General features: G+C 41.2%; 1 protein-coding gene and 1 long non-coding RNA gene across 20 annotated transcripts in view; one reads left to right on the forward strand and one right to left on the reverse strand.

Annotated features, from left to right (window-relative positions):
* The window catches only part of LOC134737901 (uncharacterized), a 142,857-nt gene that overhangs the window by 105,700 nt on the left and 11,767 nt on the right, over positions 1 to 25,390 (forward strand). The gene's annotated exons all lie outside the window — the stretch shown is intronic.
* Positions 8,033 to 25,390, reverse strand: part of TRPM3 (transient receptor potential cation channel subfamily M member 3) — a 904,985-nt gene continuing 887,627 nt past the window's right edge. For 12 of the 19 annotated variants that reach the window (XM_054501720.1, XM_054501724.1, XM_054501719.1 and 9 more), the window contains one exon: positions 8,033 to 16,406. In XM_054501720.1, the coding sequence (XP_054357695.1) occupies positions 14,954 to 16,406 (1,453 nt within the window). In that variant the 3' untranslated portion in view covers positions 8,033 to 14,953. The remainder of the gene's footprint in view (positions 16,407 to 25,390) is intronic. The other 7 variants (XM_054501730.1, XM_054501728.1, XM_054501732.1 and 4 more) reach the window with 1 other exon arrangement.

Consider the following 25,390-nt stretch of genomic DNA (forward strand, 5'->3'; position numbering starts at 1 on the left):
GGGAGCTTTTGCTGTCAGCATAGAAACCCCAAATAGCAGAGACAAGTCTGGTTGAAATCCCTAAGAAAGGAAGCAAATTTAGGAACAGCCCCTGCAGTATCTAGAAGCCAGCAACATGGGGGAGACCAGTTAGGTTCTTTTGCCTGGATTACACAGGGACAAGCTTTGCAAAAAAAAAAAAAAAAGTATATATATATATATATATATATATAGAGAGAGAGAGAGAGAGAGAGAGAGAGAGAGATCTATGGCAACGAATTCTACCCCTCCACCTACATCATTCTTCTCCACACAGCCCTTCCACCCCTGTTTCAATAAACAACAACGAAACAAAACAAAACAAAAAGTGGATCCCTCGGCAGAACTGACACAAAAAAGATCAGTTTTTTTTTTTTTTTTTTTCTGAAATAGAGAAAGCACTTTATTTGATGAAGCATTGCTAGGCTTACCAAATAAGATAAGACAGAACGGATTCTTTAAATTATACATTGAGAATGATAGGGATGGGCGTGGGGGTGGAGAATAAATATAACCAAGAATAATGCCATGTAAATAATTTTTGAGAGGCTTCAAGCATCTGGGTGCCCAATGGAAGGGACTGGTGGGTCCGGAGGCCACCTCTGCTCCCAGTTGTGGTATCTCTGGGTCATGTGGGATGCCACGCTTTTCCTCCAATCTTCCTGTCACCTTCTCTTGCTTGATTCAGGGGCCTCCAGTGGAGCACCCTATTAGGAGCATCTTCCCATGTCAAAGTTAGCTTCGATGCCAAGTTCTAAATATTTCTTAGGGGACATCTGTTGGATATATATATATATCTGTTACTTCTAGATTGGGAACTCACTGAGGGCGTATTCAGACATACCACATGGGGGAAAAATACCTTGGTGGGCAAAGCATTTGGGGCCATGGTCCCCAAAACACTTTTCAGCTCAGATTTAATTTTGAGTAAAAGGTCCCATGTATCTTCTGCCTCAGCCTTCTGTCTACTTGTCACTGTTTGGGCAAAGAACCATTATTCATTTGTTCATTCATTCAATTCATCACTCATTTGTTTTATAATTCATGTATTCACTCATCCATTCAGCAAATGTTTATGGGATTGCAATTGCAATATACAATTGCACACTCACCAGACTATTTCTGTGACCTACATTTGAGACTAGAGACTTCAGAGTCGTCTTCAACTTTTCTCTTTCCATTGGTTGTATCTACTCTCACCCCACTGTGTCTGCCTAGCTGATCCTTCCTGCTATATTTAACCCATTCCATGGCCCTTTTACTCCATTAGCAAGTCTTGTCTCTTTCCCATTTTCGCTTTGAGGGGAAAAAGCACAAACCATTTTTCCTCTGCTCTCACACCACAACAGTCAACACAGAAGACTTCTGTGACCAGATGTGTGGAAGTTTTCTCCCCCACATCAGGCAAGCAATCAGTTCTGCAGTGGCCACCAGCTGGGCGTCCTCTAATTCAATTCAATTCTGACACTGTCTACTTGGAGGTAGTGTCAGATCCCACAGGTTGAGGGCCCAGTCTCCAAGACTGCCCCCACATTCTGTTCCTGATGCCAACCACAAGCTCCAGGTTGTTTTCCCTGTGCTTCTGCCTGACTGGCTACAAATCTGGGTGCCCACAATTCCCTCCCTGGGTTTGATTGATTTGCTAGAGTGGCTCACAGAACTCAGGGAAACACTTTACTTACATTTACTGCTTTATTATATTACAAAGGATACCAATGAAGAGATGCATAGGGTGTGGTACGAGAGGGGTGTGGAGCTTCCTTGCTCTCTTTGGGCATGTCACCCTCCAGGAACCTCCAGGTGTTCTGCTATCCAGAAGCTCTCCAAACTCTGTCCTTTTGGGTTTTTATGGAAGCTTTATTAAGTAGGCTTGATTGACTAAATCGTTGGCCATTGGTGATCAACTTACCTTCAGTCCCTCTCTCTTCCCTAGAGGTCGGGGAGGCTGGAGCTGAAAGTCCCAACCCTCTAATCATGCCTTGTTTTTTCCAGTGACTAGCCCCCATTCTGCAACTACTTAGGGGCTGCCAACCATCAGTCAGCTCACTAGAATATGAAAAGGTGTCACTTTGGAGATTCTAAGGATTTTAGAAGTTGTATGCTAGGCAATGGGGTCAAATAACAAATATTTCACAGTATTACAGGCTTCCTCTATCATTTCCACTTTCAGGTCATCTTTAGCTCTTACCTAGATCAAATTTTCCTTAGCTCATATCTAGAGCATTCCACTTCCAATATGTTGGCATATGCTTCAGTCACAATGAATCACTCACCTGTCTTCCAGAGCTCTGTTGTGTTTTCATGCCATTATGATTCTTCTTGGTCACGCTATACTACTTTTCCTGAAATCTCTTCCCTGCTCCCTCTTTTCTGCTTCTTGAAGTTCCACTCATTTTTCAAGGCCAACATATTTGAGCTCAAATATCACCTCTTCTGAGAAGCCCTTCCAAGCTTTCTTTCAACCCTTCTTTCCAGTTATTGCAAATTTGAATGTACATTAAAAGTACACTCTGTAATCTAGAGGACTCTGTTTATATAATCTGTTTATGGTGCTTTGAAAACTTTGATTCGTATGGTAACATATGTGTTTCTACCAGACTGGGAGTTTGTTGAGGGCAGGAACTGTCTATTCATTTATTTCTTCATTCATGCTATTTGCAGGCACTGAGCTAGGGACCAGGGCTCTCACTGTCTGGCTGGGAGATAAACAGGTAAACTTACCAGTATTGTGTAGAGGGACAATTGCTGTGATAGAGGACAGATGCAACGCTTGATGTGTTGTTGTATTAGTCTGTTCTTGCATTGCTCTAAAGAACTACCTGAGACTGGGTAATTTATAAAGAAAAGAAGTTCAATTTGCTCTCGATTCTGCAGGTTATACAGGAAGCATGGCTGGGGAGGCATCAGGAAACTTACAATCATGGCAGAAGGCTAAGGGGAAGCAGTCACGTCTCACATGGCTGGAGAAGGAGGAAGACAGAGAAGGGGGAGGTGCTATACACTTTTTGTTTTTTTGAGATGAAGTCCACTCTGTCACCCAGGCTGGAGTGCAGTGGTGTGATCTCGGCTCACTGCAGCCTCCACCTCCCAGGTTCAAGCGATTTTCCTGCCTCAGCCTCCCTAGTAGCTGAGACTACAGGCACGCACCACCACGCCCCGCTAATTTTTGTATTTTTAGTAGAGATGGGGTTTCACCACATTGGCCAGGCTGGTCTCAAACTCCTGACTTCAAGTGATCCACTCGCTTTGGCCTCCCAAACTGCTGGGATTACAGGCATGAGCTACCATGCCTGGCCAGTGCTACATACTTTTAAACAACCAGATCTCATGAGAACTCACTGACTTTCATGAAAGCAGGAAAGGGAAAGTCTGCCACCATGATCCAATCACCTCCGACCAGGCCCTTCCTTCAACATTGGTGATTACAATTTGACATGAGATTTGGTCAGGGACACAAATTCAAACCATATCATTGGTCAGGAAAGGAAAGTTCATTGTGGTGGGCTGGAGAATGCTTCATAGAGGCAGAGTTGTGAAGGCAATGTATCCTTTAGTTGTGACTTGAAGGATATATTGTCTTATTTTATTAAATCTAAGCACATTGTTTTTTACATCCTGAATCCAGGATATAATTTTTGATCAACGTATACATTTAATGTGGCAATATTTCTGTCTTCCCAAATCTGGTATTACTTTGGTGGTGTTTCTTATAGTCACTGACATCTTAGTATTAAAAAGACATAGTAGACTTAGAGTCTGTGGTTGCACAAAATAGACACCAATGTGATTTTTTAAAATCGTGAAGGTGGGGAAGGGGGTGCATTACTTCCCTATTGCTGCTATAATAAAACACCAGAAACAGTGAATTAAAATAACACATATTTATTCTCTTACAATTCTGAAAGTCAGAAATCCAAAATGAGTTTGAAGGAGCTAAAATCAAGATGTCTGCGGTTCCAGTTACTTTTGGAGACTCTAGGAGAGGAATGCATTCCTTGCCTTTTCCAGCTTCTGGAGGGCTCCTGTATTCCTTGGCTTGTGGCCACATCCTCCATCTTTACATTGTATTACTTCAATCTCTGCTTCTCTTGTCACATAGTCTACTTTCTGAATCTGATTCCTCCTGCCTCACTTTTACAAGTCTCTTGTGATTACACCGGACCCATCTGGAGAATCCAGGATCATCTACCCATCTCCAGATTCTTAATCACATTGGCGCACAATCCCTTTTGCCATATAAGGTAACATTCACAGATTTTTGAGGATTAGGACATGGACATCTTTGGGGGCCATTATTCAGCCTACTAAAGAGATAATTTATTTTAAAGTTACTGATATGGCTTTAGACATCAAAGGTGAGATGATAGCCATGTTCCAGGAAGAGCCTAGAAACTTCGTTTCCTATATCTGCCCCTGTCTCTGTGGCTTTATTCATTTCTGTCTTTTTTGGCAGACTGACTTCTTCTGCAAGTCAGCCAGTACGTAGAAACATGATTGCTGACAATTCCTGAGACTATAAGTTATGGTTTCAATACCCGGAATTGCTCAGCTCTCTCAACTCTATTCCAAATCCTCAAAGAAAAAACTCTGATTGGTGTTCTTGGGTCAATGCCTCCTTCTCTAAGGGTGTAGCCAAAGGTATAGAGCTCTTCCATATTGCACAAAATGACTGCCAGCAAGGAGGCATTTCAAGTCATGCTCATACACTGAAAAATAGTCCTCTATGAAATATGACTAATTGTTCAGGAAATTGAGTAAGAGGCTGACATTTCACACAGAAGGTACTAGCACTTAGTCAAGTGTTTTTCAAATTGTGGATATCCAAGAAATATTTCCTGACTTGAGTTGTGAAATTTCTCCAAAGTATCTTTTCATCTATAAGGTTTTGTCACGTGGAGCCTGAAATCCTGCAATTAGTCTCACTGTACCTACCCTCTCCCTTGCCATGCCATAATGTTACAGCCCACATTTTGGACCAGAATTTTTCAGTCGCTTTCTTTTCATCACAGAATAACGTTCAAACCACTGATGTATAAAATGATGGGGCTGGGTGCGGTGGCTCAGGTCTGTAATCCAGCACTTTGGAAGGCCGAGGCGGGCAGATCACTTGAGGTCAGGAGTTCAAGACTAGCCTGGCCAACATGGTGAAATCTCAACTCTACTAAAAATACAAAAATTAGCCAGGCCTTGTGTGTGCCTGTAGTCTCAGCTACTAGGGAGGCTGAGGCAGGAGAATTGCTTGAACCTGGGAGGCAGAGGTTGCAGTGAGCTGAGATTATGCCACTGCACTCCAGCCTGGGCAAAAAAGTGAGACTCTGTCTCAGAATAATAAAATAAAATAAAATAATGAACCCCATTTTTTCCCATCTGGGACATGGGAATATTAACGGCAATCTCATAAATGTGTTGAGATTAAATGAATATAAGGGATTGCCATACTTTCTGGCAAATCTCCAATGTGAATCCTCTGCTCTGGTTAGGTTGGTTTCCAACTGGAGCCCAGGCATTTGTCTCAATTATTCTTTTTTTTTTTTTTTTTTTTTTTTGAGGTGGAGTTTTGCTCTTGTTGCCCAGGCAGGAGTGTGATGGCGCAATCTCGGCTCACCGTAACCTCCACCTCCCGGGTTCAAGCAATTCTCCTGCCTCAGCCTCCCGAGTAGCTGGGATTACAGGCATGCATCACCATGCCTGGCTAATTTTGTATTTGTAGTAGAGACAGGGTTTCTCCATGTTGGTCAGGCTGGTCTCGAACTCCTGACCGCAGGTGATCTGCCCGCCTTGGCCTCCCAAAGTGCTGAGATTACAGGTGTGAGCCACCGTGCCTGGCCTGCCTCAATTATTCTTGCGGCTACACCTTTGTTTTTGCCTGGGACTCCAGCCTTGGAAATGCCAGACTCTACCTCCTGGTTTGTTTAGTCTTGCCCGATTCCTTCAGGTCCTTCTAGGCTACAAATGTTCATTCTTTCCTTTTATTCTGAGAAGATTTTGAGTCTGTTCTACACAGAGTCTCAGAGCAGATTTTTTAGTCCAATTTCCAACCCAAATGTGGGAAACCATCCATACGCTGCCTTTCTGGTGGCTATTTTGCTTCTACTTGAATAGTTTTAGTGTTGATGAGCTAAACTTAGGCTGCTCATCCCCATTTTTTCAACAGCTCTAATTAAATAACTGAAACATGTAATTATCTTTTTAGTCATGACTGTCTTGCTTTTTTAATAAAATTTTCAGTTCTTCTAGAGGAACAAAGTAGCTGCTCAAAAGGCATTGATTATGTTTATGCCTAAAATTATAATTTCCCAACATTAACAGTTAAACCATTGCTACCATTTTTATTTTCTTTTATTCCAGCTTTACCATACCTTGGAGAAGATGACCTGCCATTATAAGGCTTATGATTATTGTCACAATACCTACAACAGGTTTCTGAGGAGAAAGAAAGCAAAGAAAATCCTCCTGGTTGATGTCTAGTGATACTTGCATTAACTTTACTTAGGTCACTTTAGGTTGCCCTTACACAGCATTTGAATTTTTGGGAAAAAAAAGTTCTGTTGCAAAAATTTTATTCTCTTCTGTGATATCCTTTTGGACTTTTACTATTCATATACAAATATATCCATAATCTATATGCCTGGTTTAATTTTTACAAAAATTGATATTAGAACACGCTATGGTCTGAATGTTTGTGTCACCTTAAAATTCACATTCGAAACGAATAGTGTGATAGTATTAGGGATCTTTGGGAAGTGATTAAGTTATGAAGGCTTCATCATCACGACTGGGATTAGTGTCCTTTTAAAAGAGGCTCAAGTAAGCTCCCTTGCCCCTTCTCCCATGTGAGGCTGCAGCAAGGTGCCATCTGTGAAGCAGAGAGCAAGCCCTTACCAGACACCAAGTCTGCTGGTGCCTTGATCTTGGCCTTCCCAGCCTCCAGAACTGTAAGCAATAAGTTTCTCTATAAATTAATTACCCAGTCTAAGGTATTTTGTTATAGCAGCCCAAATGGACTGAGACAGACCATATATGCTTCTCTGTACTCTTTTTTAAATAGACTTAATAATATAGCAATGACATCTATGTCAATATACAAAATTTAATTTTTAATCATGTATCATAATCAGTTATTTTCTCCTGTTGACCAACACATATGTTGTTTCCAGTTGATTCTTGTATTCTGATTCCTTTACCTTAAAAGAAATTAAAGTTGTAAAAGACCACTACATTTCCACTCACAAATCCACTGTTACGGGCTGAATTTCATCCTCCTAGTACATATAGGGGCCATCCAGGTAATGCTCTGAGTAAAGGGAACTTGAGAATGGTGGGGACTGTGGTATATTAGAGAGTACAGGCTCCTTCTAAAAGAGCACCCAAGATGCCATGATTCAGCTGATTATTGTCATATGAAAACACAGGTCTCATATTATCAGATCTTCAGATTTTTTAAAAGAAGCTAGAAATCTGGAATTAGATGTGAAATCTGCATTTATTTATTTATTTATTTATTTATTTATGAGTCAGAGTCTCGACCTGTTGCCTAGGCAGGCTGGAGTGCAGTGGTGCCATCTTGGCTCACTGCAGCCTCGACCTCCTGGGCTCAAGCAATCCTCCCATCTCAGCCTTCAGAGTAGCTGGGACTACAGGCATGTGCCATCATACCCGGCTAATTTTTGTATTTTTAATAAAGACGGGGTTTCACCGTGTTGGCCAGGCTGGTCTCGAACTCCTTATCTCAAGGGATTCTCCCACCTTGGCCTCCCAAAGTGCAGGGATTACAGGAGTAAGCCACTGTGCCAAGCCTCAATTTTTAAATGTTCCAAATTAAAAAAAAAATTGCTGGCCAATAATACCCTTTTCCTGCTGGTTAGATATGACCCACAGGCTACCAGTTTGCAACTTCCGCTCACTGGAACAAGTAATTTGTGGAGCCCTAGGCAATTATCTCTACTCCAAAAGTTCTTAGGATGAGGATGGTGAAGATTAGATGGCGGCAAATAAGTGCACAAGGAAGTCCAAGTCATGTTTTAAATTACTGAGTTTTTTTTTTTTTTATTGCAAAACATTTGTTACAGAAATTTCAGAAAGTTTTTCCTGTGGTATCTGCCAACTTCTGCTCTGAATTATATATCTAAACAATCAAGCTCAAAGTGCATTGTGAATCCAATAATAGACCTTTGAAAAAGAACAATTCTTCTAAGGATTTATATATATTTGTCGTGTCAATAGATATGCATACCGTGGTCTATCCATACACAAAGAAGGAAAAGATGTATATATATTTAGCAAACCCAATTTCAAAACCATTGTATTTGTAGGAATTCATTTAAAAATGATATCTGAATAATTTCCCCCATTATAAACTAGGGTTAGAACGTTTACAAATGAGAGTCTAGGTCCTATATTATGAAATGGCTATGAGTACAGTATACTGCACGTACTGTTTTTACACAGCGGTAGCAGCAATATAAACTCAGGTCAGATGCAGTAGTGACAGGAAGCAGGTAAGTCTTCATACTATGCTATGGTACTCTTCTTCTGAATCTCTCTCACACAGACTCTGTATTCAAGTTTAGAATTATGTGGCTAACAAATATACATGCATATATCATTCAGAACAAGAGTAACTCTGAATAAGACAAGTTTCTTTTCCCCCCTCTCAGTTCTCAGTGTATTTTGTGTGTACACTCAACAAGTCACAATCAAGAATCTGATCCTGTTGGCTCTAAATCAGAGGTCCCAAACTATTGCCTTTGGGACTGAATGCTGGTGGCAGACATGTTTGTTTGGCTAGGACAGTGTTTGGAAAGCTGAATTTGAATGTCTTTGTGGTGGGATGTGTATTCTGTCATGCCTTACTTACAAACCCTACTTCTGTTGACTTTCACCAGTCCAGTTCACACATTTGTGTTTTCTGGATCTGGCCCCTCCATGTGTTTGAATTTGCAGCCTCTCAATCTACGTGCAGATGGCTGGTTTTAATGATGTGTGGGAAGCTGCGGTGAAGATGTGTAGGGCTCTTGAGATTTAGAGAGGCAAAAATTGGATGAGGTCACTGTGAACACCAGCCGGGGTAGACGCAGGAGGAGGCTAAGTTGGTGGGAAGATCAGGCCTGGGACAAAGTCTAAATGTTTGCCTTTTTCCAAGTGGCTGCTGTTTCAGCTTACTGTGCCAGGGTCAACAAGGTATAAACGTAATGGGGGCAAGGGTCTGTTGGTCTGGTGAAAAAGCAGCTAGTCTTGGACTAAGAAGAGAAGCAAGTAGAGGGGAGAAAGAAAGACGCACATCCAGGCACGAGGCTGAATTTCCCCCTTTGCCCCATAGGCCTCAGCCACCTGTCTCCTCCAGAGGAAGGCGTGGGTCCTGATTGGCACTGACACTCTTTACAAAGCCTATGGACTTCTAGCCATACACATGTCTTTTCAGTTTCCTGCACACAAACATTGTGCAAGTGCACAAGGGCCTGCAGGTTTAAGGAGGCCGGTAGACTAGGTAAGGTAAGGAAGGGAAAATTCACCTCATTCTTATTGCCATCTGGATTACCTGGTCACCAAAATCCTCTTTTAGATGACCTGTAGAAACAGTCACATGTTGCTTTCATTAGCAGTGATGAGTGCAAGGAAATCATCAGAGAAAAGGTGACACAACTACCTTCTGAGAGGAATTAAAGAAAAGAAAAAAATTGCTTTTCCTTAATTGGAACCAGCCTTTCTTTTGGTTGACTCCAATCTGAGACACAGAATATCCAACTTGTAAAAAGAAGAGAAAGCTTAGGTCAATGCAGGCTGACAGGAAAGTTTTCTCTACTCATTTTAGGAGCAGTCATTTTCAAAACTGTGCAAATTGGCTCCTCTCTTTAACAGATATTGAATGGCTTCTAGTAATGGTGATTTTCTAAAAGAGTAAACTCTTTAGAACCACCCAGTGCTTCATCAGACACCCAAACACACGCCTCCCACCCCCAGGCTAGGCTCACCCCCAAGGTGAAGAAGCCACAAGACAAGGAGGGAGGTCTCTTGTCATATCATTGGATCACACATTCACAGCGATCTGCGCACTTCTGCACTATCACAAATGGACTTTTCGCTCTCATCTCCGGCTTAGCAATTTGCACTCAGTAGCTCTGAAGAATCAGAAATGTGTCTTGCATATATCACAGATGCACAACACCTAGACCTTGGCAGACCCAAGAGGTGTTGGCTTGCCACCTCTGGGTCCCATGGCTATACAACCTGCAGTTAATACTTTATTTCATATTATTTGTTCAGTGCTTAAAAAAAAAAGATTTAAAAATCCCTTGGTTACTTTTTTTTTGTTTTTAATTTCTCAAAACTGAACATAATCCCCATAGTAAGAAGCCCAACTGTTTGAGTGAATTCCTAACTGGCTTAAGCGTCACAGCAGGCAATAGTAAAATGTTAAGTGCCTTAGAAAAGTCAAAAGAAATGCATAAAGCAGTGCATGCATTTTGTCGACACAAAATTAAGACCAGGTTTGGAGAGAGATTACTTCATTTAAGTCACATTGTTATTGTTAAAGGATAGTGAGTTATAATGCAATATCTAGGCCAAATATATAACCACCTACACACTAGTATCACTTTATCTAGAAACAACATAGTGTTACTAAATGAACATATTTATAAAATACTGTACACTGCTTCTGCATGGGGTTGGCGGATGTAAACAGCTAATTCAACTGGAGTTTAAAATATCATTTTAAGTTCATTTGTCATATAGTCTTTTGCATAACATGCCAGTTCATCTTTCACAAAATCACAACTTGCCTACCACAGCTCGCAGGACTCATTAGAGGATATACATCAGCTTACACACATATTTTACAGTGGTCTACAGGAACATGAAAAGCATCAAGCAGATCAGGAACAAAAATGCCCAGTTCACAAAGATGCTAAATAACATGGAATTGGGAACATAATTAATCATTGCAACATGTGCTTCTTTATTGAATGTTACAGATTTATAAATGATTATAAAGCTCTCCTGTAACGTTCATTAATACAACCACATGCTACAACTATGCTGGGTTAAACATGGGTTACATACATGTTTACATGTGTTTTATAATACAGCATTGCCCAACATATGAATGGTATAGCCTATAGATAGAGCATGATGGATGACTGGATAATATTTATCATCTTTAAAGAAACTAAACAGCCCAAACATTCAGGAAGATTAGACTGTACAGACTCAGAAAGTAAAAAAGAAAAGTACTATCCAGTTATCTACCATAATATTATCTATAGAAACCATATTTTAGAATACATTTGAAACATTCAGAAGAAACACATTTTGTGTTTTTATGAGTACATTTTTCTCATTTGATTATTCTTATATATATATTTTGAAAGGGGAACTTTCAAAGTGCTAAATAATATCCTAGACCTGGAAACTTATACATTTAAAAAATCCAGTTCTGTAAAGTGCTGTATTCTGACTGCCAATACACCTTTTGGCTTGCAGAGATAATACAAACTAGTCATGAAAATTGTACCCAAGCTTTCCAGCTCCTCATTCAAATCTATCAAGGAGGGGCCCTCTAACTATAAATATAAAGTATATTGGTTAAGCAGGAGACCTCCATGGTCATTTTCATAAAACATCCTTAAATTTTTTTTCAAAAGGAACAAGCAATTTAGAACAAATCGTTACATATAGTAGTATATAAAAATTGGCACCTTTGAAGCAGATGATTAAACCGAAGTTATTACTTCCTTGAGCTCTCTATGACTTTATTTACGGTCCTCAGTAACTTGCTGCTCATGAACTGCTTAATTCACAAAGACAGGTAATTAACGTCCCCTCGATCAGGGATGTGGTGGAATCAATGGGCTGAGCATAAGCTGACTGCACAAGGCCACAGAATCAATGCCACATCTGTGCACGGAGAACCCGGAAATGGAAGGAAATGGACTGAAAAATAACACACATACATGTGCACGGGAAGGAAATGGCTCATGGAAGTTACACAGTTTGTGTCTACAGTCATTGAAGTTTGGCTTGTATATTTCACATGTTTCACAGACGTTAGAACTTAATTTTCATGCACAACAGAAGAATCGGGTAATTGCAAGATCAGGACTGTTGAGTATTTCGTTTCCCAGTTCCTATACTTTTCTCTCTGAAATCATGATGAATGGAAACACTTGCGCTGAAAATTTCTTTCCCTCACTTCCAATCTGGCCCAGAATGAGGCCTTGGAGGTGTTTGATGTCAATGAATAATGTTTTCACCTCCTTCTTGGATTCCTCTATAGACCCTTCAGGGAGCCTTCAGCATTGTGATTGTGCTTGATACTTAAAATCATCAACATGTTAGGATGTAAGTGCATTAAATTGGCAACATCTAATTTAAAGAACGAAAATAACAAAATCTTTGTTCAAACTCTGGTGCTGAGATTTGGCCTTCCTGAGAATCACAGAGAGATGGTCTCAAATGTAAAGTGCCTATTACAACTGCATTAACTATGAGCAAACATGGTTCCTTTTCCTCATAATCAATATAGAACCAGGGGCTCATGAACCCTTTCAAGTTATATTCCAACTTTGCATTATGTACATTTTTTTTTCTTTCTGGAGAGAGAGCCTAGAGTTATCATCAGATCCTCATAGGGATTCATGACTCAAGGAAGTTTAAGGATGACTGATTTATTCTCAGACCCAGTGCATGTTTGCTGAGAGGGAAATAGCCAGTGTGGGGCCCAATAAAATGTTAAGTGTTTCTAGAACAGCTGTAAATAAGGGAGTCTGGATGTTTGTTACCAATGCACCTAAATGCCAAGGAGTGAAAAAGGAATTGTTTAATTCTTTACATATGTGACCACATCACACTTTTTGTACCTGAAATGCTTATTCAGAAGAGTTTTTATTTTGTTTTTTTCTTATATTTAAAGGCCATGTATTTACTTGATTTCACAAAATGAAGTAAAACTTGGTGTTTTCAATTATAATTAAACAAAAGAACCAGGTAGTATCTCAGGCCAGGAACAATAGATCATTTTCCTTAAAGGCTTTATTCTTTTTTAAACATTAATGAGCCAAATAGGAATCCAAAGATTTGAGGTCAAGATTTCTTTATCCCACTTCCAATCCAGATTCTGATCCAGAAGATTATGCCTCTACTTTAGAGTCTGTAACACTAGCTGGTTTAAAGTTGCATGTCTATTCAGATTGTACTTGGTGTAAAAACTTTGTTTAGGAAAAGTCAGAATAATAAGGTGTCCTGATAGTGAGTGATTTCAGACAAAAAAGGGCAGAAGGCGAGCAGTGAGTCATTTTGACAACTCTAGATTGATATGAGGAAAAGTCATAGGAATTTTAAAAAATCATAATTTCAACATTTGGTCTAATAATATAATGAACTCTTTCAATGGAACTTCTTGTATATTAAAAAAAAATCTTGATTATACTTCAAGGTGATAGAAAAGTCCAAGCCTCTTAAGAAAGTTCTTTATGTCCATTTATTTTATATATAAATATGTGTCTCTGCATAAATGCATATACATGTGTATAAGTGGCATATACTATAGAACTCTTTATATGGTTTATTTTCTTTCTATTTTGGTCTACTGTATCTTTTTTTATAGCTCTGTCTATAAGAAAAATATTCATGGTATGCTTGCAACTGATGGCTTTGGGTTGATACCAAACTCCCAGTCAAATCTAAGGTTATTTATAGTTTTGAAACTTCCTTAAAAAGTACTTTGGAACATTTCCATAGAAAAGATACCAGCCCTTGAAAAACTCCAATTAAATTTATGCTGAGCTCAGATTAGATGGCAAAACTCTAGGTATGAAAATATCCACATATAACCATATATTCATATACAAAATGGTCATGTGATGAGTGGTGTGAAAAATTGGCAGTTACGTCTTGGAGGTGTTCAGGAGGACGTGGTGGAGCCATGCAAATGATGACGGTCACACAGCAGCACAACACACAACATGAACGGTGAGAACAGAACATCCCACATGGCAATTTCAGGCTAGTTCTGTCCACTGTTCTTTTTTTTTTTTAAGTTCAATATTACATATTCAGTGAATGAATTCATTGATGACAGGTGAGATACAAAATAAATTAAAAAATATAAAATTATTTAATTACATTCATCCTGAGCTTGCTCGACTAGACTTGAACGCCCACTGTATATAATAAATCACTTGACTTTTGTTTTTTTAACATCAACTCTTCTTTCATTTCGATTGCAATACAAAAAGGCATTTCTGTTCCCTTATTTTCTTCAAAAAAGGATAAACAGTTGTGGCACCAGAAGTGAATAGATAAGAGACAGGTGAACTATGACTGTTACCTTGTTTTTTCTTTATAATGATCAATTACAGAAGTGTTGGCATGAGAAGGATGTGGGACGTTAGGTAGAACTGCTTGCTGCCGGCTTATACTGAATAAAGAGGATGCTCTTCATCAGTCACCAGTGATGGAGCCAATGTGAAAAGAAAACAGAATGGAAGTTTAGAATATCTCATTGTGTACGCTGGCTATTTTATTTTATTTTGCAATTTAGCCCTGCATCCTACAACTCTTGATAATGGTCAGAAATCAACAGATGCCTCCTGGCATGGAGCGTGCTCGAAGCCCCTTGTTTCCCCTGCTGTCATGGCTTTCTGCTGTGACTGCGGACACACATTTATCTCTAACCCTTCCTTCTCCCTCTCTTTCCCCTCCCTGCCCAGCAAGTGTGAACATGCCTTAAATCCCCTGTGTCTGGCACTGGGTCAGATCAAATGCTTTCTTGATCTGTGGCCCAGAAGTCACCTTTGAGTTAACACCTCTCAAAGCATTGCTTGTTTTGCTCAGCTAAGAATAAAGCAGGTATGATTCAAGGAAACGGGAAAAACTGGAGTGGGAGAGAATTTTAGGGCTGGATTCTTGAGCCTCCTGTGACGGATATTAAGAAGGATTAGTTGTGCTTGCTTTCAAAGCTTTGGAAAGCCGATGTTCTGGACAGTCTCCTCATGGACAGGCTGTCCCCTCGGCCCTCCGGCTTGGAGGACTTGCTTCTCTGGAAGGGATTTCGCAGGCTTGCTGTGTTCCGCTGCCTGTCAAGTTTGTCACTGATGGAGAAGCTCTTCCTGGTATGTGCATATGGCGCGCTTGGCTCCTCTGCCGAGTAGCTGTTGGCGCGCTCTATCTTGGGAACAGTGATGTTGTTGGACAGGGTTCTGTCTGAGTTATCACCCTCCTGGGAGGATATTGCAATGGTGGCTCTGCGGCCTTTGGCCTCATTCTCCTCACTGTCAGAGCTGGGGTGACTCAGTTCTGCTTCTCGCTCTGGGTGGCAGCAAGTTAAGTCCTCCACTTTGTCTCCAAGACCTCCAGGGAAGGCAGCTCTGTCCGCAATTGCTTGAGGGGCATTGACACACCTTGTGTCAATACAGTCTGTAATACTTGTGTATTCTGCTGTTTTCACAGGCACCCCAAAGTTGGCATAATAGCTCCTTGAGGGGGAAAACATAAAGCTATGAGATTTCACGATGGGAGCCTCTTCTAGAAGAAAGGGTGTGGTGGCTAGGTAGCGGCTGCTTTTGGAACGCTCAATGGTGTGGTACATCGGAGGCTCTGAGTCCCAGGGGTTTTGGCATTCTGGGAGGTGGGTATAGTCTGAAGAAAAAGATCTAGTGTCCATGGAGGTGATGTCCTCGAAATCAATGCTCCGGCTTGGAGGTCTGTCTGTGGGTGCAAGTGTTGCATAGGCACTACTTGAAGGGGCTGTGGAAGGTACTGGAGTTGAAAAGCTTGGCTCGCCCAGCCCAAGGATGTTCACGGAATTGTCCAGAGGGTCTATATCACAGTGGAGCTCATCCATAGCAGAGACATAGATGTCTATACACGATGATGGTCTTCTGGAATCAGGAACAATGGCCAAGGTGTTGGCAGGGGCTGAAGGAGCTTTGAGTTCTTTTGCTACAGAGTGGGAACTAGTAGCCCGGTGTAGGCTCAGGGACCTTTCTTTAAATATACTTTCCAACTTTTCTATACCACCTTTGTCTTTCATATTGACTGAATAGAAAGAATGGCTTCGCATACGGGGCATTAAGGTTGGAGAAGTTGGGGACATGGTCTCCTCACCTGCAGGGTCTATACTCTCTTGGAGCTTGAAGGTGTTCCCTTCCTGGCTGTTGAAGCTGCTCTGACGGACAATGTAGGCTGCGTCCGTGCAGTCTGACGAGGTCCTTGAGCGGATTTTGTTGGACTCGGCCCGCTCCAGACCTGTCAGGCGCTCCAGGGCCGTGGCCATGCGCCCGATAAGGTCTTCCAGCTGCGCCAGCCGGATGTCCACGGTCTGGAGTGAAGCCTTCATGGAGTGCTCTCTCTCGTTGACTTCCTCCAGCCGCATAGACATGTTCTCCACCCTGCGCGAGGAAGAGAGAATGAGAGTCACTCGGCCTGGTTCCTCTGCTGGGGCTTTAGAGAGCAAGGATAAAGGGGATCACAGCTGTGCCTGACCTTGGTACCTTCAATGGAAGACAGGTTACAGGTGTTGAGAGGGGTTGGGGAGGAGAGAATGACATTGATGCTGTGACAGAATCACAGAATTCAAATCTTTTTGAGCTAGAAGAGGCTTTAGAGATTATCTAATCCAGTGATTTTTTATTGTTTTAGCTATCAATACCCTTTTCCTCAATGAAATGGAATGCACAGTCCTGATAAAAAGGCACTAAAATGGAACAGTTCTTATTGAAGTAGAGTGGGGCCAAGTCCACCATGGCCTAGCTGTAGCTTGGGGCAGGGTGTAATGACCTGACTAAGCATCCAGTTGTTGGCTTCTCAGGGTCCCCCACAAAATGAGAATGTTGCATTTTGAGGATTTTACCCAGAATTTTGCAATGAAATTTTAGAATCTAGCTATTTTTATTGCAATACACATGTAAAATGAGTATTCCATGGATGGGGGTTATTTTTATTTTGCATTTATACAATAATTTTTGTTGTTATTCATGATAATCTTTTTAGAATGTTGTGTCTCTAAAGGAACTAATATGGCCCAGTTACTGAGGTATCCAGGATTGATCTAATCTAATCCAATCTTTTCATTCATAAAGGAAAAGCAAAAATTAAGAATTTAACCAAGATTGCATAAAACAATTTGTTGTAAACATTGGAGTATCTGTCAATAAGTCAATTCTTCTACTCCTCTCTCTGTCTCTCCCTCTCTGGTTAGCTGATCACAGATGCCTTATATTACAGTTATTGCTAGAACTCTCTATCCTCCCATTGGAAATTCTTTTTTTTTTTGAATTAAATTAAATTAACTTTTTTAGAGATGGGGGGGTGTCTCACTTTGTTGCCCAGGCTGGTCTCAAACTCCTGGGCTCAAGTGATCCTCCTGCCTTGGCCTCCCAAAATGCTGGGATTACAGGCATGAGCCACCATGCCCTGCCTTTTGTTAGTTTGTTTCAGACAAGGTCTCACTCTGTTACTTAGGCTGAAGTGCAATGGTGTGATCATGGCTCACTGCAGCCTCAACCTCCCAGACTCAAGCGATCCTCCTGGCTCAGCCTCTCTAGTAGCTGGGACTATAGGTGGATGCTACCATGCTAGCTGTTTTTTAAATTTTTTGTAGAGACAGGGGCTTGCTGTGTTGCCCAGGCTTGTCTTGAACTCCTGGGCTCAAGTGCTTCTCATGTCTCAGCCTCCCAAAGTGCTGGGATCACAGGTGTGAACCCTGGAAATTCTTAGGGGCATGGTTTGTCTCATATTCCTGTTTCCATTTCTATGTGGCCAACCTAATACCTGCCAGGTGTCAACAAATGGGTCAATGACGTTTATGAACTTGATTTCAATTGTCACTCAGTCTGCCTGGCCATTTAAGACAGAGGCCACATATTAAAAATAAAATCATACCTTATTTTTCACTTGCTCAAATTAACTTGGAAAGGAAAAACCAAAGCCAAGTTACAATTTGAGCTCAAACTTTCTCTTTTAAATGTCCAAAGACAAAGCTTTTGGTGAATTTAAATGAGACTCATGCACAACTTTGCTGGAGAGGATTAAAGTTACTTTTTCCAATCCTTCCAATATGCAAAGTAAATCATTTGACTGCTGATTCTTAAGGCACTTGCTGCAGGAAGACCATGGCTACAGAATATGCTTCACAGTGAATGTGGGAATTAGGCTGGGTCCCTGCAGTCTGTGGGGGTGGTGGTGAGGTTTTAATGACAGCAACACTTCTATTAGGGAAGCACATGCACTTCAATGCCAGAAGCAGGTTATATAATACAAGAGGCATGTGGATCTCTGGGAGACCTATAGACTTCTTAAAAACCTCCTCTCCTGCTGGCCAGGAGCATGGAGGTGTGACTCCCCTGCCTTGGGGCACATTTCTGCCTCTCTCAGGACCCCCCACCCCAACTCTGCTTTTATCTTTCAGCTTCCCTTCACCCAGCCAAAGGTCCCAGCCTGCCCTCAAGAGCCCTGCTTGTCTTTTTTTTTTTTTTTTTTTTTTGCTCCCTCCTGCTGCCCCATAACCAACCCAATGCATCTCAGGGGCCAGGCACACTCTGCCACCATCCCCAGGTGTATTCCCAGAAGACTTGTACATTGAGCTATTCTGTATCTGGCAAACTCAATGCCATGCAGTCAGCTGACACAGCTAATTCAGAAGGAAAATACAGCTTTTCCCTCTTTCACTTCATTTTGTCATATAAACATAGTCCAAGAAACAAAATTACTTACAAGTTTGTGTGTCTCATAGACTTGCAATTACTTTTTCACTATCTAGCCTATGGAGTTTGATTTTGCAAGTACTGTAGTTAAATTTTTTTTACAATGCAATCTGTTATATTTATTTCTTTATTTATGTTTGAGACAAGATTTCACTCTGTCACCCAGGCTGGAAGGCAGTGGTGCAAACATGGCTCACTGCAACCTCGACCTCCTGGGCTCAAGTGATCCTCCTGCTTCAGACTCCCAAGTATCTGGGACTATAGGTGAGCACCACCATGCCCAGCTAATTTTTTGAAACATTTTTTATAGAGCTGGGGTCCACTATATCACTCAGGCTGGTCTTGAACTCTTGGGCTCAAGCAATCCTCCCGCCTCGGCCTCCCAAAGTGCTGGTATTACAGGCATGAGCCACTGCACTTGGCCAATAAACTTTGTCAAGTGTCTAAAATACTTGTTCATTGAAGTCCAGAGGAGGATAGATCATGCATTTCTGTAGCACGAGATGTTTTGCTTAACATAGTTTAGGTATTGGGTCTCACTAGCTCTCTAGTGCTAGGAGAGTAATAAGAGGCAGGGTAGATTTATTTCTCCTTCTCCCTTTCTCTCTGGAGCCCAGTGTGTACAAGGTTGGTACTGACAGAGATGAAGTTGCTGTTTTGACCTAACTGTAGTCACTGGTCTGAGTGCTGTGAAGTATCTCCTTGCCATGGCCTGTGCTGTGGGGTCCTCTCTGTCCACATCCCACCCCTGACCTTCAGCCCCAGGATCCAACACTATAGAGAAAATTTGTAGGTGAGAGGCAGAGCTGATGCACCAAAAACACGTAACAGAAGAGTCAGGACCTAAAAAGCCATGTGTCCCTATAGCCCCAGCTACTCAAGAGGCTGAGGTGGAAGGATGGCTTGAGCCCTGGAGTTTGAGGGTGCAGTGAGCTATGACTGTGCCCCAGCACTACAGACAGCCTGGACAACATAGGGAGATCCTGCCTCCTGTTATTTAGTATTTATTTATTTTTTATTTTTTCCTGAGACAGGGTCTCACTCTGTCACCCAGGCTGGCATGCAGTGGCACGATCATAGTTCACTGTAGTCTTGACCTCCCGGGGCTCAGGCAATCCTCCACTGTAGCCTCCTGAGTAGCTGGAACCACAGGCATGCACCACAACACCCAGCGAATTTTTGTACTTTTTGTAGAGACAGGGTTTCGCCATGTTGCCTAGGCTGGTCTCAAACTCCTGATCTCAAGTGATCGATCACCTGCCTCAGCCTCCCAAAGTGCTGGGATTTTCACAGGCAGGAGCCACTGCACTCAGCATTGGTCCAGAATCAGAACCTGGTTGCCTGGACGTAGGCAGTAAACTGGACACAGAAAGTGAGTAGCCCAAGGAGATGAGAGGAAAGCAGAGAAGGTACAGGAGGAAGAGTCTCTTCAGGGAAATAGAAAAGGTACATGGTGAGAGCCCTAAGAGTGAAGAAGGATGGCTGCAGGGCATGGAACCAGGGGAGGGAGGCCTGTTGGAACAGGGCTAAGCAACTATTCTTGTCAAACCTTAACTCTCCTATGGGCTCTGAGATGGGCTGAAATGTAAGACTTGACTAAAACAATAATGGACTGTTTTCTCCATTTTCTCCCAGAATGCTGGGTGTGTTTAACAAACTAACCATTTAAATGTATGATCACTTAGGTCATGGACCTAACTGATAGGGGTTTAATATAGGGGCTATAAAAGAAATAAAAAGTCCTAGAGTCAAGGTTACCTATGTTTGTTTCTATAACTAGACTGGTTCCTTTAATCTTTTTTTTTTTTTTTTGAGATGAAGTTTCACTGTTGTTGCCCAGGCTGGAATGGAGTGGTGCGATCTTGGCTCACCCCAACCTCTGCCTCCTGGGTTCAAGCAATTCTCCTGCCTCAGTCTCCTGAGTAGCTGGGATTAAAGGCATGCATCACCATGCCCGGCTAATTTTGTATTTTTAGTAGAGATGGGGTTTCTCCATGTTGGTCAGGCTGGTCTTGAACTCCCGACCTCAGGTGATCCGCCTGCCTCAGCCTCCCAAAGTGCTGGGATTACAGGCATGAGCCACTGCACCTGGCCTTCCTTTAATCTTTAAAAAAAAATTTTGAGGCTGGGTACAGTGGCTCACACCTGTAATCCCAGGACTTTGGGAGGCCGAGGCAGATGGATCACTTGAGCCCAGGAGTTTCAGACCAGCCTGGGCAACATGAGGAGACATGGTTTCTACAAAAATAAAAAATTAGCTGGGTGTGCTGGTACATGCCTGTGGTCCCAGCTACTCGGGAGGCTGAGGTAGGAGGATCACTTGAGCCCAGGAGACTGAGGCTGTGGTGAGCCCAGATGGCGCCATTGTACTCCAGCCTGGGTGATATAGTGAGACCCTACCTCAAACAAAACAAAGTTCAATGTAAGTGGGCAGGTGTCACAGATATAAACAGGCCTGAGGTATATACCAAGAGTTTTGAGTCATGATTGTAGTCACTGAGAACTGAATCTGATCAAAGAATTTGTGGGATAAAAATGGAGATATATATGGATGATAAAAAATTTATGGATAATTTAAGGAGACAGACTCCTAAAGTGACTAAGAAAAAAAGAGGCACTGCAGAGAGGAAGAGATGCTATGAGAGGAACTCTTTATTGAAATTTCCCTCTTTCATGTCTCCAGACCTCGAATAGCTCATTTCTGAATAACTCAAGTGGTGATCAGAGCAGGGACACAATGGGGTGCTGGAAAGCTGTTGGGTGACCCATGAGAGAAGGCCCAATAGGTGCAAAACCCCAGTAAGATGATGACTAGCCTCTTCAGCCAGTGAGATGAGGAAAACAGCATTCAAAAGAAGATTCTGGTGGCACAGAACATTTTGGCTTCCACATGCAATTTCTTAAGAATTGTTATGCTATTTTATGGAACTTTATCTTCTTTTCTGATAACCTCAAAATGTGGTGAAAGGAAATGTGGTAAAATAACAGAGTATTGGCAGGCCATGCCTATTCTAAATTTCAGACATTCCCTGAGTGCTGGCAGTGGGGTGCATGTAGGATGAGGGCAAAAGCAATCCCGTATTGCATGAACTCAATCCTGTTGGAAAAGGGTAAACAGGTTTCAAATCAAAGGTAATGATGCAGAATAGCTAAAGCAAACTCTTGCTTATCCACAGGCTGATATCTAAGCTATGAATTATTAAATCCTTTGGGGTCACCTACCCTTCCCTTTGGGTTAATTATCCTTCTCATTAACTCTGGGGAGAAAAAGAGAAACAAGTTTAAACTTAACTCAGTTAATGGAGAGACCAAAGATCAGCTTTGGAAAAAGATATGGTGGGAGGTGGATGAAGCTCAGCTTTTTGGCTTACACTGATTTAAAAAAATATTACTTATGAATTTTATATATCCTAAGTCATTTCTCTCTGCCATTGGTATGAAAAATTATAAGTTGAACATACTATTTTTTCTGACTTTTTTTTTACTTAATTTTGTGGGTACATAGTAGGTGTATATATTTATGGAGTACATGAGATGTTTTGACACAGGCAAGCAATGTGAAATAAGCACATCATGGAGAATGAGGTAACTATCCCCTCAATCATTTATCCTTTGAGTTACAAACAATCCAATTACATTCTTTATTTAAAAATACACAATGAAGTTATTACTGACTATAGTCACCCTATTGTGCTATCAAACAGCAGATCTTATTCATTCTTTCTATTTTTTTTTGTACCCATTAACCATTCTCATCCCCTCTCCAATCCCTGACTACCCTTCCTAGCCTCTGGTAACCATCCTTCTACTCTTTATGTCTATGAGCTTAATTGATTTGATTTTTAGATCCCACAAATAAGTGAGAACATGTGATGTTTGTCTTTCTGTGTCTGGCTTTGAATATACTAGTAATAGCCATGTTTCTATCACTTTTTGGATCTAGGTAAAATGAAAAAGGGCAAAAAACTTACTGCCTTGGGAAAGAATACTAGATTAAAAGATGACACTAAGAATACTGCTAAATCCTTGCATTTGCTTAAATGTTGCCATCAAGGAGAAAATTCAAACCTCAAACTTCTGACAAGTGAAGCCTGGCAGGTGGGGTGACGGTGGATGATCTGGATGCTTTCATCAAGAGTCTGGGAATTAAATGCCTATGGGCAGGCAGATCAAGTGTGTAGGTAAAGCAGGCAGGATGTCAGACGATCGAGGCAGGGACTCACTCTGTGGCAGTGGAGAGCATGCCAAGTCCAAAGACATATTCAGAATGAGTTTTAACAATCACTGCAAGTCCAGCAAAACAGCCCTGTGTGGGCAGATGCCGCCCACAAGCCACCGTTTTTTGAAGTATGCTTTCAATGGGTTAAAGGAACCTGAAAAGAACTCCCTACTGTGATCACCAGAAAATGTAGGTAACCCTTAAAAACCAATGGGAAATAAAAAGAAATGCCAGGAAATTGGAGATAGAAAAAAACTTTTCCTGATATTTAAAATTCCTAGATTCTAGAAATTATGTAAATTTGACACAAATTCTGGGCAGCATTATAAAATGGCTCAGTAGTAGGCAATTAAACAGATGGTATTTTTTGATTGCTTAAAAAAGATAAGGTTAGTTAACAGGAGACTGCATGAGATCATTATTAATCTTGCCCCTTTTCTGATAATCAAGACCAATATATTGATATAGATGCACAATATCTGTGATGTACATTGTGGTTTTAGCCAGGAGATTGACATGCGGGGCCACCTGGAGAAATGTGAATACTTAGCTGGCTAATTAACCAAAGGAGAGATGGTAGAGCAATGAGCTGATATCATGAAAGACATTTTTTGGAGTCATGCAGTGGTCCTCTGACTTGGTTCACCTGATCTGTGCTTGTGAACATTTTGGGGAACTATGTGTAAGATACAGTAAGTGTGGTTATCAAACAAAAGATGGCCTAAAATGCATAGGGTGAAAAATTAATATACTAGATGAAAAAATCAGGATCCAAAATTACTTGAGGTGCTGAAATAATGAGCTAAAGGGGGAAAAGAAATTTTTATAGTAATGAACACTAAGTCTTGATTCTAGGTTAGAACAAACATTTCACAAGAAGAAGTTTGAGGATATTGAGTCAGTTCATGTAAAAAAGCCCTGGTTTAATTCATTGAAAGTGTACTCTGAACCAAAGATGTGACTTGGTTGCTAAGACTAGTAATATAATCTTATAGCACACCTAATGTGTAGGTCAAAAAATAATAATCATCACCATTTATTGCAAGCATAATACCTCATATATGCCTCTCAATAACTTTTAATACTGTATAGTTAGGTCTTAATACTCCATTTTATGAATGGGGACATAGGTTAAGAGGAGTTAAGTAAATTGCTCAAGAGGAGTTAAGTAAGTTGCTCAAGGTCACATAGCTAGTTATTGCAGAATTAGTATTAAAATTTTGTTATACTATATTATGCACATTATACTGTGTTCTTTCCGTTATACCATGGAGAGAACTCCTTGTCCTACTCTATATGTACTAGTCAAGTACATAGTAGGTGCTCAAAAAAAGTAAATGAATGGATAAAGGAATTAAATCTAGGCTCTAACAACACAGGAAATTGAGTTTAACTTAGGCACCACATTTAAAGGATGTTGACAATTTAAAATGCATACTGAGAAAGTGAGCAGGGTAGTAGATGATCTGCTGGAAAGCAGGATAAGCAATTAAATGATCTTGGGATATTTACTTTGGAAAAGACACAGCACAGTGGGGAGATGACAATGATCTTCACATATGCAAAATATTTCAGAGAGAAAATAATTTTAATTTTCTTTCTTTCTTTTTTTTTTTGAGACGGAGTCTCGCTCTGTCATCCAGGCTAGAGTGCAGTGGTGGGATCTCTGCTCACTGCAGCCTCCACCTCCTGGGTTCAAGCGATTTTCCTGCCTTAGCTCCCACAAGTAGCTGGGATTACAGGTGCCTGCCACCACGCCCGACTAATTTTTGTGTTTTCAGTAGAGATGGGGTTTCACTATGGTGGCCAGGCTGGTCTCGAACACCTGAACTCAGGTAATCTGCCCACCTCAGCCTCCCAAAGTGCTGGAGTTACAGGCGTGAACCACTGCACCCGGCCTTAATTTTCAGAGAGAAAAGTCTTTTCCTGTATTCATTCCTAAGACTGGTAGCATAGGCAGTTTCTTCTCTTTTCCAGGAGGTGTTCAAATCAAGGTTGGGTGTAACCAGAGAATGTATTCTTTCAAAGTAGAGTTCCTATATCCCCTCCTCCTATGCAGGCCTTGCTCATGCCAGTTGCTCAGAACATGTTTGTTAAGTCGACATTGATCAGGTGTGTGGAGGAAACAACTGCTTTGGGTACAAACAATCTGTACTCAGTGACTTCCAGAACATTTTCCAAATGTAAGATGTCAGGATTTTATATGCTCCACAGTGAATAATTCAGCACCATCCTCTCCCAAGTTTGGACTTACAGCAGTCCATTGGTTTTCATCAGTGGTTATTAAAGTATGGTTCCCAGACAAGCAGCATCAACATTAACATCAGTATCATCTGGAAACATTTTAGAAGTACAATTTTCAGGCCTTACTGCAGATCTAGTGAATCAGAAACTCTAGGGGTAGGAAGGAGGGTACCCAGCAACCTGTGTTGTAACAAGCCCTCCAGATGAT

This window comes from Pongo pygmaeus, chromosome 13 (assembly GCF_028885625.2).
Source record: "Pongo pygmaeus isolate AG05252 chromosome 13, NHGRI_mPonPyg2-v2.0_pri, whole genome shotgun sequence".
Taxonomy (NCBI): Eukaryota; Metazoa; Chordata; class Mammalia; order Primates; family Hominidae; genus Pongo; species Pongo pygmaeus.